The sequence below is a fragment of the Myxocyprinus asiaticus genome, chromosome 2 (genome assembly GCF_019703515.2).
Source record: "Myxocyprinus asiaticus isolate MX2 ecotype Aquarium Trade chromosome 2, UBuf_Myxa_2, whole genome shotgun sequence".
NCBI classification, from domain to species: Eukaryota; Metazoa; Chordata; class Actinopteri; order Cypriniformes; family Catostomidae; genus Myxocyprinus; species Myxocyprinus asiaticus.
Genome location: NC_059345.1, coordinates 7,267,220 through 7,282,384, shown reverse-complemented (window position 1 = coordinate 7,282,384; position 15,165 = coordinate 7,267,220). Strand labels below are relative to the sequence as shown.

General features: G+C 39.6%; 1 protein-coding gene across 3 annotated transcripts in view; it reads left to right on the top strand.

Moving 5' to 3' along the window:
* Window positions 1–15,165, top strand: part of trip4 (thyroid hormone receptor interactor 4) — a 111,115-nt gene that overhangs the window by 41,744 nt on the left and 54,206 nt on the right. For 2 of the 3 annotated variants that reach the window (XM_051647962.1, XM_051647952.1), the window contains exon 12: window positions 13,912–14,014. The exons of the other annotated variant lie outside the window; for it this stretch is intronic. In XM_051647962.1, coding sequence (XP_051503922.1) covers window positions 13,912–14,014 — 103 coding nt within the window. The remainder of the gene's footprint in view (window positions 1–13,911; window positions 14,015–15,165) is intronic. 3 annotated transcript variants of the gene reach the window in all.

The window sequence follows — 15,165 nt, the reverse complement described above, 5'->3', positions numbered from 1 at the left end:
AGAACTCAGTGGACACAGATGGGCTGTAGACAAGAGCCGCAATCAAAGCAAACGTACACTTCTGCTTACCGACAACCTCAAACATATCTGTTATTTGGTGTTGAGACTTCAGGGTGAGACCCTAAAACAAGGCCACTCTTTTGGACCAAAATGTTGTTGTTGAGTGGTACTAGTTGACACAATCCATGCTGACAGATGAGCAGAGATTTGTGGGGCTGATCAGATTTATTTCAAACATGCATTAAGTTTAATAGCAAAACTGCCTGCAGAGCTTTGATCCAGATGGAAAGACTACCCGTTAATAATACTCTTGAGAAAACCCATGATGTGATTTTTATTGGATCTCGATGTGAAACCCTTTTAGAGGCTTGAGGTTTGCTGTGTTTTGAGTTTTGCTGCTGTCGTGCCTTGACAGAAAGATCCTGAAAGAGTTATACTGATGCTAGCATTGCAGTTTTTCCAGTGGAAAGCTGGTGGGCATTTCTGTTTTGACTGCTCAAGTGCTCAACAGATAAGCCAGCCAAGAACTTTCAAAGAGACGGGTGATGGTGTATGTTATTTCTGTGGTGGTGTTGTTTTTAATTGTTGATAAATAAACATATGCATCAGACAAACGTCTTATGCCATTGCATCAAAATTCTGTCTTTTCTGTATTTTGCGCTATGAGTGCTGCTATTTTAAGACACCAAGTCAAGTAAAAAACAGTTAAAACTTTAAAAACCCTCTGTTCCATTTTGTTGCAGTCCCCGTCTCTTACATACTCTTTTACATTGTTGCATGTCGAAACGTGATGCGTTATGAGAAAACTGAGTGTAGAAGACAGACTAAAGCCCAAAGTGTACTTCAGTTTTGACTTGAACACTTAGTGTCTGCGTACAGTCAAACGAGAGCCTGTATACTTCATGTTACTGTGATGGCATGCGCGTTACGACTGCTATGAGATACTGGACTATTTCTCTTCAGGAGTTTAGACGCATAAAGATGTCTTTTATATTCTACGGACTAGAGTTATACAAATGCAAATGTTGTTGTTTCCAAGTTTGTCTCCTTATCTTAACGGATATTACATCATCTAGCACTTCATGTCTTCAACAGCTCAAATGTGAGTGTTGCCACCTTGTGGACCCACTAATTAGTGCAAACGATTCCAGGCACATGTGCTTTCTGCACGTTCAAAGACGCATGGTTAGAAAAATCGTTCTGTTTGAGTTCAGTGCTCGAGCACTCTGCTAATGACGAAATTATTGACGAAATTTGCATCACGCATCCTGTAGTCTGACCGAAGTATACGTTGGGCTTAATTCCTGCTATAGCGCCCCTTGTGGCAACGCTGAGAATGCAATGCGTACTGAATTATACTGACACATTTCAGGTTTCGTAACGCAAGAATTAATTTCACAGTGTTGCTTGCCAAAACGAGAAATGTGTCACAAGAAAACTGAACATAGAAGACTGTTTACACTATGTATGTAGCTACAAGCATTTCCATTCTTGCTATTGCAACCAATCACAAAGTTTAAAAATGAAATTTTTATGGGGGCCTGGATAGCTCAGCCAGTACTGACGCTGACTACCACCCCTGGAGTCGCAAGTTCGAATCCAGGGTATGCTGAGTGACTCCAGCCAGGTCTCCTAAGCAAACAAATTGGCCCGGTTGCTAGGGAGGGTAGAGTCACATGGGATAACCTCCTCGTGGTCACGATTAGTGGTTCTCGCTCTCAATGGGGCATGTGGTAATTTGTGCGAGGATCGCGGAGGGTAGCATGAGCCTCCACATGCGGAGTCTCCGCGGTGTCATGCACAACGAGCCATGTGATAAGATGCGCAGATTGACTGTCTCAGAAACGGTGGCAACTGAGACTTGTCCTCCGCCACCCAGATTGAGGTGATTAACCGCGCCACCACGAGGACCTACTAAGTAGTGGGAATTGGGCATTCCATATTGAAAGAAAATGTATTTCAAAATGTATTTTATGACATTTTTGATGTTCAAAACATTTTTTGTTAAAGTCACAAAATTATTGTATTTTCATGATAGCAAGTATACTGGCTTTTACTTAATATTAACACGCATTAATCGTATTTTGTGCCCTGTTTAGCGCCACATTAAGTTTAACATGCCTCCCTGACAGAATGATCGTTGTGCACAATGAGAATGTTTCAGAAGCATAGTAGGCTGTTGCGTCTAACTGAGCGTCTGGCCGATTCTTAGTCGGTCTTGTTTTCTCGTTGCTTGTGGTTTGTTCTGAGAGGTGAGGTCATAGGCAGAGCTCATGGGCCTGGAACTGAGCAAAACATTTGGCTCATGTAAATCTTACCACCAAAAATAAATGACATCATAAAATCTATCATCGTCCTGTAAAACTGTTTTTTTTCCCTTTTAGCTAAACCTTTATTTTCAGTAACTGAGGGTCTGTCGAATGATAATATAGAACCTGCAATTCATCCAACTCCATTGGAAGCCTGCTAGTGGTTTGCTTATTGGTTTGCAGCAGGAGTCTGATTCAGTGACTCTTTTTAACAAGGCTAATCATTGTGTTACTGCAACGGTTTTTTACCCCTCCAGGCTGCTGTTCAACTGCTTGTGGAAGTTTTGTACTGGCTTCTCTGAGAGGTACGTTACCTGTTCAGTATGCATTAGGGTAAGCATTTACCATCGGCTTGACTGACAGAGAGGCAGCCTGTGAAGTGGTATTAGCCGAACATGAATTTTCTTGTGGCTGGGACATAAAGTATGTAAAAACTAGTGGCAGTGTTGGACAGTGCTGTATAATTAATTTGCACTCCAACTTGACAGCAGTTGTGTTTGTGTGTGAAGGAGTATGTTTAAATATTAATCACTGCCGAACCCTCAAACTGGAAAGAGACTAGCACTGCCTGCCATAAATATAAATTAGTGCATTTTCATAACTTTTTTGTTGTTGTTTTTGTCCACGGTGGTTTCTCAATTGAGTTTGACAGGAGTACAAATCATCTGATTCTGTGAGTGTGTTCCATGATGAGTTGTAATGGACCAAATGTCATTTGGATTAATATAATCAGATTACAAAAATCAAGTACTTTATTACATGTTTAATTGTGCATAATCAGATTACAATGACTTTTTATGGATTACATGATTAGATATAGATTAGATTACCTATCAGTCTTGACTTTTAAAAAATTGCCAAAGGGGAAATTATGCAAATTGTTGTTTTATTTCATGTTTACTTATGCTTAATGAAATGTGTGTAGGAATAGATTTTAATAAAAATACACTGACTATGTTTACATAGACACCAAAAAGCGGCTTTTTACGAGAAAGTGGCTTTCCTATTTACATGCAATGTATAAGTGGTATACTCTTTACTCCTATGTACATGCGGCCAGTTATCAACATTTTCAACAGCAACTTAATTTCCCTGCAATGCTTGTGTAATTAACAAACATAGCATCCAAGGAAGACTTTGCTATTTTATTCTCAGTTGCTGCCAGAGTTATATTCCAGAGTTGCTGTGTTTGTTTCCTTAACTTTCTATCGCGACCTGCAGCAGGATTGCGCTGTAATAGTGGGGCTTCCCTCTTACATGAAACTCAAGAGATCTGGCTGGCAAAAGGCCTGGTTAGGGTTGCACCAGCTGCGCTTAAGGCCTCACTTAAGTTGGGACATAAAGGTCACACTAAGGGCTTAGTAACTACTAGTTAGTTTGTAACTAAGTCAGTGCTTAATTTGGTTACACCACCTGTTCTTAAGGCAAGACTTGGCTAGTAGGTCGTAAACTCTCCGTAAAGTAATGCGTAGTCACATAATATAACATTTACCTTTATTGATCCAATAAGCAGCATTCAGATTTGAACACAGAAGTGTTATAAAGCCATGCATTTCAGTTTTATTTTGTTACAGTTAATGTTCAAACCTTGTTTGCTCACATAACTATCAGCTGTCATGAATTATATTTCTGCTGAAATAATATGAAAAGTAAAAAAACAAAGTTGATTTAATTATATATTTAGCCTATATAAATAACATTATTCAGGAACTGTTTCTTAAACTAATAAGGGGCAATAAATAAAGACTAATACATTTATTCATTTTAATATCCTATTTATATTTTGTATGTGTTGAAATTTGATTTTCAAAGGTGTGGCGCACCTCGCAAAGTGCACCGTTAGATCGGTTTCAAGCTGAAGAGCCACTAAGAAGTACTTTTTTTTTTTTTTTTTTTTTTTTTTTTACATAATATACTCTCTCATAAATGTAAACGAGTGTAAATATCAACATCATATGTCTAAAGGATACAACCGTTGCTAAGTGTCGGATGCTTCTGTAAATATTTTGTTTATATACGTAGTGTACCTTAGTTTAATAGTGCAACACCCAAATATTTAGTTGTGTCTTAATTATGACTTAGTGCCTATTTACGCCACAACTAGGCTAAGTTGTTTCTTACATATAGCTTGTGCAGCCGGCCCTAGTATAATAGCAATATAACTTTAATGGTTCAAAAATCTTGAGTCCACATTGAAAATCTGGGAATGAAAATCTAATGTAAACCTGGACATCAAATGAAAAGGAATTTAGAGAAAGAATAAGATTCTACACTGTTTTTAGGTCACAAATAAAAGAAGCAAATTTGTGACATTGCTCATCTTAACTCGCTTTTATGAAAAGTCAGATTTTCTTGCTTCTATTTAAGCACTCTTTGGAACATTCTCAATCATGCTGGGATAACATGGATCATCAGGTTTTGCACAAAGCAAAAGGGGGATGAACTTAATAAGGTAAAAAATACTTCTTGCAAATATTTGTGAATTTCTGAGTCACTAATATCAAGAAGTCAAATGGAGCAACTTAAAGCATGAACAAAATGTATCCTTCATAAAAAAGAATGGATTTTTATTGAAAAACTTCACACACAGTCGTCATGAGGGTCTAAAGGGGTCTTCTCTGTTTAATGTTTATGTCACATGACAACAAAATAACTAAGTAACCTGACTTTGTGGACAAAAGTTTTTCAAAAAATGATAATATTTTAAAAGAAAATTGTTTCACTGCTCATTTTTAAGAGAAATAATATTAAAAGGTTATTCCAGAACACTTATGCCAAGAAATATTTTTTTCCACACGGTTACACCACTTAAAACATTTTTAAATGTTAAAATTACTTTTTAATGAATTTCGAAAAACCTAATAGATCCAGACAAAAACATTTGCATCACATCATTAACCCATGTACATTATTTATTGGCAGGGTTACTTGTAGTTTTTGACTGGTCTATCACTAATATTGAAGTGTAAAAACAATAAAGAGCTTAGAAATGCTGTTCATTCATCTCAACTCTACATATATTCACTGTTAGCTGTCATGAAGCTGGAATGCTGCTCAGGCATTTTTTCTCACTGTAGCTCCCAGATGGTCTTCGGCTTGCAGGGGTTTACAGTTTTGTTTTGTTTTTGAAAAGGCTGCTGAGCTTTTATTTTCCATCAAGTCATGGGTTTGTGCTTGTGAAGTACATTTCAATTATGTTGAAATAGAGTATGAAAGCAGTGAAAAAGCCTGCTTCTCCATTTTTCTTTTTAAGGACCTCTTACTTAGTGCTCCTCCTGTATCAGGATGTCTGTGCCAATGAAGCCTCTTTATTTGGCTTAGATTGGGTGCAGCCAAGCAGGCAGGCCCTATTACCACTGCGCCACAGTGCAGGAGATTGCCTGCATTGGCAGTCTAATTGCGGACATCTGCTGAAAGGCTGCAGCTCTGCAGTGATGAGCAGACAGTCGTCTCACATTCATTACTTTGCTGGTTAAAGCACCGGGCTGCCTTTTGTTTGGTGACATTGGGAGGCTTATAGGCTGTGGTGTGCTGTGTCTGCTCACTAATCTTGTAATGTTCCCTGGCAAGGGCTGCTCACCCTATGATGCCCTCCTCTGTGCTGGACAATCTGAATCTCTCATCTCAGTGCTTATTGCTGTGACACACTGGCAGAATCCCAGCCTAGTGAAATAATAAGGTCCTTCCACTCATCTGGCACCTTGTCAGCAGATTGTTGTGGCTGCGCACACATTTCACATTCTGCTGGTTTGTCAGTATTTTGAAGTACATGAGGTACATTGCTTGTCAGTGAAATACTTTATATCTTGTTTGGCTCTTTAAAGGAATAGTACATACAAAAATGAAAATTCTGTCATAACTCTCACTAGGGATGTGTACGAGTAATCGACTCATTGAGTAACCGTTTTGCACCAGCTTGTCAACTATTAAAAACACTACTCGAATATCATAAATGTATTTTCCTTTGCGCATTTGCCTGTCATGGCCAGTGCTGAATTATCCTGTACTTTCCCTATGGATCTCTCGACAAAGATCCATTAGGGGTGCTGTGGATATGTGTTCTCAAGGTGCTGGATGAGAGGAGACGACATGGTGGCATCTATGTGTGCTGTCAGCAATACTTGTAATATTTTGATTCTTATTGAACTCAACTCTACTGGTATTTGGTTCTTGATGGAGTCATGCATACGAACTGACGAGGATTTGTTTTATGGTGGAAAAGAAAGGCGAAGCGGTACGAGAAACTCTGAAGCTTATCAGACTTGAAGCTCTGAAGCTTATGTGTGTTAAACATCTGAACACTGGCAGAGCACATTTCATAAAAAGCCAACTTTCACCACTTGTTTTTTCTGAATATTAACATATGAAATGATAAAAATGTGATAGCCTTTATATGAAGATTCTGAGTTTATATATGTGTAATACCGTAATGTCATCGGCATTGGTTTATACAGTATGTAAGCTCCAGGTGAGTACAAATGTTTTTTACTTAATTTATTTTTAATTAATATTTTTATATTGTACATTTAATTTTTTTCCCCCAAATAAAAGCATAGTTTGTTGAAGTTAGCTTATTTTGAAACCGTTCTTGGTAACGTTTGTGAGTAAAACAAAATATTAATTTCACATATGTGTAAAACTTGGTATTTTTAACTGACATTTTAATTTACGAGTAATCGATTACTTGTTTTTTTGTGGGTTAGTGTACTCGACTGCAAAATTACTAAAAAATACCCATCCCTAATTTACCTGTATGACTTCCTTTCCTATGTGGAACACAAAAAGAGATGAGTACTCCAGTCTTTTCAATACAATGGCTGTTGATAGGAACTCATTTTAAAGCTTAAAAACGTGCCTAAAAATATCATAAAAGTAGTCCATGTGACTACAAGTCGTCTTAAGGCATACCATAGGTTTTGTTGAGAAACTGAAATTTAAGTCATTTTTCACTGAATATCTTGATGCCCGTTGCGCGTTCATGAGCGCAATGAGAGAATAGACTTGGAATATGGACCACGAGCCGCACGGACTACTTTTATGACATTTTTGGGTCAACTGCTAACTGTCCCACCTCAAAAAGACGATTTACAGCTTTACAGCTCAAAAAAAAAACAAAAAACAGTGTATTTATATATTTTTAGTAAAAATGCTTTAATAAAAATACAAGCTTCACAATTCTACCTTAAGCCCTCCTGTTTAATAACTATGTTTTCCATACTTTTTCTATGGTAATCAACAGCGAGCCACATACAGTATGCTGTCAATAGAGCTTAAGTTGTGTTTAACTCGGAATATTCAATTAATACTTGATTTTCCGATTGTATCTTATCTCGGTGATACAATTGAAGCCTTTAATGTAAGCTTTCATTCAGCAGATTGATGTGCATGTGACATGCCTTTTCAATTAGCCAGGTATTGAAACTATCACATGGAGGAGGGGAGAAACGGCCGTTGCAGTTCTGCAGCATTAAATCCTAATTAGCCATTCAAGGATGAAAGGGAGATGTTTTTGAGTTCAGTCTTTAATCAAGATTATTACAATTCTGCACTTGAGCCTTATATACTGTATATACTCCCTGTATATACTCTCTGATCACTGTCTGGTTCATCATCTTCCAACCTACAGAAAGAAATTAAAATCAACCAAGCCAGTAGTAAGGACTGTAAAGAGATGGACCAATGAAGCAGAGCGGGAACTACAAGCCTGCTTTGATTGCACGGATTGGAGTGTTTTTGAGGCTGCAGCCACAGACCTGGACGAGCTCACAGAAACTGTTACATCATATATCAGTTTCTGTGAGGATATGTGCATTCCTACTAGGACTTATTTAATGTTCAACAATGACAAACCGTGGTTTACAGCAGAGCTCAGGCAGCTTTGTCAGGCCAAAGAGGATGCTTACAGGGGTGGGGATAAAGTCTTGTACAATCAGGCCAGGAACACACTGAACAAGGAAATCAGAGTGGCTAAAATGTGATACTCTGAGAAGCTGAAAAATACATTTTCAGCTAACGACCCTGCATCAGTGTGGAGTGGCATGAAACAGCTCACAAATTACAGGACTCCTACCCCCAACCCTGTGGTGAACCAACAACTGGCTGACGACCTGTATGTGATCTACTGCAGATTTGAAAGGCCCAATCTCACACCCCACACCCACTCTGACTTTCACTTCACACAAACACCAACACCTCCTGCAACCTCCCTCCTCCCCCCTCCTGCTACTCAACCTGCACTTAAGATCTGTGAAGTTGATGTGAGCCGCGTCTTTCGGAAACAAAAGACGAAGAAATCTTCAGGCCCAGATGGCGTCTCACCAGTGTGTCTTCGATCCTGTGCTAACCAACTGGCCTCCATCTTCACACAGACCTTCAATAGATCACTGGAGCAGTGTAAAGTCCCATGCTGCTTCAAATGCTCAATCATTATTCCTGTCCCAAAGAAACCAAAAATCACAGGACTTAATGACTACAGACCTGTCACCCTGACGTCTGTGGTCATGAAATCATTTGAGAGACTGGTGTTGGCCCACCTGAAGAACATCATTGGATCTTTTCTAGATCCCCTTCAATTTGCTTATCGAGCAAACAGGTCTGTGGATGATGCAGTCAACATTGGATTGCATCATTTCCTGCAACATCTGGACAGACCAGGGACATACGCAAGGATCCTTTTTGTGGACTTCAGTTCGGCTTTCAACACCATCATCCCAGCTATACTCCAGAATAAATTACACCAACTCTCTGTTCCCATGTCTATCTGTCAATGGATTACCAGCTTTCTGACAGACAGGCAGCAGCTTGTGAGACAGGGGAAACTCACTTCCAGCACCTGTACAATCAGCACTGGTGCTCCCCAGGGATGTGTGCTCTATCCACTACTCTTCTCCCTCTACACCATTGACTGCATCGCCAATGACCCCTCTGTTAAGCTCCTGAAGTTTGCAGACGACACCACTGTCATCGGCCTCATCTGAGATGACGATGAGTCTGCATACAGAAGGGAGGTTAAACAGCTGGCTGTCTGGTGCAGTCAAAACAACCTTGAGCTGAACACGCTCAAAACGGTGGAGATGATTGTGGACTTTAGGAGAAACACCCCAACATTGACCCCCCTCACCATTCTAAACAGCGATGTGGCAGCAGTGGAATCATTCAGGTTCCTGGGCACTACCATCTCACAGGACCTGAAGTGGGAGACCCACATTGACTCCCTTGTGAAAAAGGCCCAGCAGAGGTTGTACTTCCTTCGCCAGCTGAGGAAGTTCAACCTGCCACAGGCGCTGCTGATACAGTTCTACTCAGCGGTCATTGAGTCTGTCCTCTGCACTTCAATAACTGTCTGGTTTGGTTCAGCTATGAAATCAGACATCAGAAGACTACAAAGGACAGTTCGGACTGCTGAGAGGATTATTGGTTCTGCTGAGAGTGATTATTATCACTCTGGACCCCACTCACCCTGCCCACTACCTTTTTGAACTGTTGCCTTCTGGCCGACGCTTCAGAGCTCTGAGCACCAGAACCGTCAGGCACAGGAACAGTTTTTCCCTCAGGCTATCCATCTCATGAACAGTTAAATTGCCACATTGAGCAATAACTATGTGCAATACACAGTTTAGTCTTTCTTATATTTATCCAACACATCCAACCTCTTCTGCCATTTCATTCCTCTGGAAGAAAAAAAACAAAACATTTGCACTGTACATAACAGATTTGTATTTGCACTGCACATAACAGATAACAGATCTGTATTAGATTGCACTACGTATGAGTATGTGTGTATGTATGTATTGATGTATGTGTGTGTCTGTGTGTGTGTGTGTGTATGTACATATGTATATAACTATTTTTTTATTATTATCTTTGTCTTGCTGTTGTTTTTGTATTGTTGTACACTGGAAGCTCCTGTCACCAAGACAAATTCCTTGTATGTGTAAGCATACTTGGCAATAAAGCTGATTCTGATATAAATCCCCTCCATTGTGTCTATAGGTTTTCTCCAGTTCATTTGCTTGAGATTTAATTGTTGTGATTAAGATCGCTTTGGTCAAACAAGCCACCTCCTCTTTTACTTTTATTCACTGTTTAATTTGAGATCCATATGGAGTCTTTATGACCGCTGGCATTCCATCATATGGGTCTCTGCCCACACATTTAAAGGGATAGTTAACCCAAAAACCACACCTGAGACCTCTTAAAAAGAACCAAACTCAGACCTTTTTCACTTAAGCCACAAACAAACAAATAAATAAATAAAAGCGTGAAACCAAGAGGGGTGGGAAAAAACATTGCCTTTTTTGCTTTCACATTGTCCACTGTTTACTTGTTTTTGTCCACTTTGTGATAGTCTCAGCCTGCTATTCAACATCATTATTTTTTGGAACCCAGTCAACTTAAATATTATATTATCATAATATAGTGTTATTATTATTATTATTATTATTATTATTATTATACAATTGTAATATATTTCTGTAATAAAATCTTAATTGCACAGGGTATTCCTATGCGGTCAAGTTAAACCAAAGAGTTCTAAACCGTCGAGCTTTTCATTTGACGGACAAATGCATGAATGTTTCTGTGTGAAGCTGTATTACGTGCTCCTCATTTTAACATCTCCTCCCAGTCCACAAATGCCCATTGCCATTGTGTGTATTTTTTGTATATTAACTTGTAGCAGTCAAACATATTTGAAACTATGCAAAAGTGAAAATAAAGTGAATCTGGAGTGCTTTAAATATAACGCGCTCAGCGCAAGTAAGCAAACGGAATCGAAACTCAAAATGCATCCGTCACTCTGAGCATGAGATGGAGTTGTGGATCACAGAACCGCTCTGAAAATACTGCAATAATGCACTAACACAATACAGACAGCACAAAGTAGCGCACATACATTTTGAAGCGAGCAGGCTATTTATTTATTTTGTTAAATTATAGCCTTTTGTGGTTTAATAATCACAAATTTTCATATCATATTTTGTTGTTCTATGACACTTTCAATTCGCATGTAGACACGCATGTTCTTCAGGACTCGTACCCTAGTCTGTTGCAATGATAAGTGCATCGCTCTATCAGTTAAGCCAATTTGATTGTGCCCGAATTAAGCTTGTAAATGTAGTTGGTAATGTAATGCAACCATTAAAATCGATCGACTTAAAGTCATGCACAAGTCAAGACTAAAGTCAGTTTAGTCTTTATGAATAAGTTTAGGCAATGATTTTAATATACGATTTGCAAAAAGTCTTAAGACTGATTGGCCTATAATTCACACAATGTTGAGCGTCCTTCCCTTTCTTATGAATAAGTGTTATTTTTTGTAATTTTATTTTTTGGATTTTCTCCCCTTTTTCTCCCAATTTGGAATGCCCAATTCCCAATGTGCTTTTAAGTGCTCGTGGTGGCGTAGTGACTCACCTCAATCCGGGTGGCGGAGGACGAATCCCGAATCTCTGTCTCCGCGTCTGAGACCGTCAACCTGCGCATCTTATCACGCAGCTTGAGCGCGTTGCCACGGAGACATAGCACGTGTGGAGGCTTCACGCCATCCACTGCGGCATCCGCACTCAACTCACCACGCACCCCACCGAGAACAAACCACATTATAGCGATCACGAGGAGGTTACCCCATGTGACTCTACCCTCCCTAGCAACCGGGCCAATTTGGTTGCTTAAGAGACCTGGCTGGAGTCACTCAGCACACCCTGTGATTCGAACTAGCGAACTCCAGTGGTGGTAGCCAGCATCTTTACCACTGAGCTACCCAGGCCCCATGAATAAGTGTTATTAGCAAAAGTGTTTGCATAGTAAAAGTTTTTAGATATCATAATATACTGTAGCACTGTGTAAGGAACAGGGCAAAAAGTGTTAATAATCTGATAAACCAATATGATAAGCTGCTGTTTTACTTGTGATTTGTGTGAAAAGTTGTTGTAGCACCTCTAGTGTTTATTTTGCCAGGAAAGTGCTGCGGTGCGTACGAGCCATGTGAAAATAATTTTGCAAAGGTTTTGTAATGTGATTCTATGAGACCAGGTTGACATTACTTTCTTTCCTGTGTGAAACACAAAGGGAGATGTTTGTTAGAACATTTGGTGCCTCAGTCACCATTTGCTTTCATTGATTGGAAAACAGATGCAATGAAAGTGATAGGTGACTGAGAATATACATTCTGCCAAGCATCTCTTTTTGTGTTACACAGAAGAAAAGAAGTCATACAGGTTTGAAACGACATGAGAATGAGTTAATGATAACAGAATTTTAATGTAAACTATCCAGGTTAAAGGAGCAATATGTAACATTGACATCAAGCGTTTAAAATGGGTACTACAGTCCAAATTCAAAATATTGGGGAGAGTTGTCTCCCCGCCCCCTCCTCCCCAGACTCGAAGCTCACGTGGGTTGTCAGGTCGAGGACACGCAACAGGAACGAGCAAACTGACAATGGCATGCGATGAGCCTTACACTGTAAGCTGATCAGCTAATGTATACATTTGCAATGTTTTTATTGTTTGCAAATTATAAACCAGCTCATGTGGATTTTTTATAACTCTGTCAATGTTAGCTAGATTTATTGATGACTTCCTTGGCTGCAGCGTGCTCTGTTTGCCCGCTAACTTGTTCCAAATCTGGCAACCCGGGGTGTCGAAATACTATTGGGAAATGGGCAGTGGGCGGGATCACACATGCCAAAACACAAACAGAAATTCTGGCCAGAACGGACATTTCAAAGTAGAATATACTGGCTGTTGCATTGTTTTTGGAGAAGCCAGTATTTCAATTTAGCATGTTTCCTAAATCTCTGATAACATATTATGATAATTTTATGCTTTAGTACAGTAAATATATTACATATTGCACCCTTAACATTATTGTGAGCGTCAACGCTCTGAAGCGTTCTTTGTTTACATTTGTTCAAAGTTACTATATAGTTTTAATGTAAAAGAACGTAATTAATCTCGACAAATTACATGAAATAGGAAATGGCGACCAGTCACAGCATCTAAAAATATGCACTTTCCCTTACACATGTATGCATTTGTATACATGTGACCCTGTAGCCATTTACATTTTAATGTTGATGTAGAAATATAAATAAACAGCTAGATCTTGAATTAACATTTTTCCTGATGCACTGCAGCCAGATATGTGGGTGTATCACAATGCAAATACAAGTAAATCTTGCACTGACTGAATTTATCCACATCTCCTCTGAGACAACTCAAGTCTGCACAGGGAGCTCATATCTGCAGTCCTCTTAAAAGCCCTGATTGTGTCATCCTCTCTCTCTCTTGCCTTTAGCGTCGGGGGTTGGGGGGGGGGGGATGTAGGGTTGTGAAAAGCTTGTGCTTACTGAATTCCATGATACAATCATACCACTCTCTGATGGTCAGGAGGAAATAAGATGACCTGTGCTTTCCCATGACAGATAAGATAGATGTCACCTATCTTATGAAAGTGCCAGTCAATTTCACCTCTCCTGTGTCCTGTCTATCAATTATAGAGAAGAGAAGCATTTCAAAGCTGCCGTACTCTCTGTGAGCAGTAACCAAGTGGCTCAACACAGCTCATTGTTCTCTCTCTCTCTGTCTCTCTCTCTCTTCAGTATCCCCAGATCAGCGAGGAGTCGACTTCTCCATTTGTCTTCATTTGCTCTAATCCCCAGGAGTTGGTGGTGAAATTTCCCATGAAAGGGAAGCACAAGATTTGTAAGTCCAGTCTGCCTCTTTTCATGTGCTGCTCTGGCTGTACACCTTCTCTACACTAAGATGCACATTAAAATTTTAGTTTACCCAAAAAATTAAATCTGTCATTATTTAATCACCCTCATGTCATTTTATGTTCCATGGAAGAAAGAAAAGAAAGAGTAATGCGGGTTTGGGACAACAAGAGGGTGATTAAACGATGACAGAAATTTTATTTTTTGAGTGAGCCATCCCTTTAAATGCATGCATGTACACACTCGCATACATGTTGACTTGAGAGCTTTGTGATCTGGAAATGTAAGCTGAGAGACTGCCAAGATCTGCAGTATGCTCCGTATGCAATCTTATTTACAATCAGTCCAAGAGTAGTAATTTTTATCAGTCGTATGTGATTATTACACTAGCATAAATTTAGTCTGGGTTCTGTTAGTTTAGTTCGTTCCTGTGTTAATTTTATTGGCTTTTAGATATAGGGTGTCCAAATGGGGAATACATTTGAATTAAATTAATATTTCAGATTTTACTGAAACCCCTTTGATTTACATCCCTTTAAAAATGTACCATGCGGTATTAACATAACATAAAAATATACCATGGTAATACCATGTTTTTTGACACTACCATGGTATGGTAACATAACTACCTTACAATACAATTTTAATAAATATGCTAATTGGGGGCCTGGGTAGCTGAGCGAGTAAAGACGCTGACTACCACCCCTGGAGTCGGGAGTTCGAATCCAGGGCGTGCTGAGTGACTCCAGCCAGGTCTCCTATGCAACCAAATTGGCCTGGTTGCTAGGGAGGGTAGAGTCACGTGGGGTAACCTCCTCGTGGTTGCTATAATGTGGTTCGCGCTCTCGGTGACATAGTGAGTTGTGCTTTGTTGCCGCGGAGAATAGCGTGAAGCCTCCACATGCGCTATGTATCCACGGTAATGCGCTCAACAAGCCACGTGATAAGATGCACGGATTTACGGTCTCGGACGCAACTGAGATTCATCCTCCGCCACCCGGATTGAGTCACTACCCCACCAAGAGGACTTAGAGCACATTGGGAATTGGGCATTCCAAATTGGGGAGAAAAAAATGCTAATTAAACAGAACAGTGGTATATATCAATTGTATCAATTATCTTCATAAGTTCACAGTATGC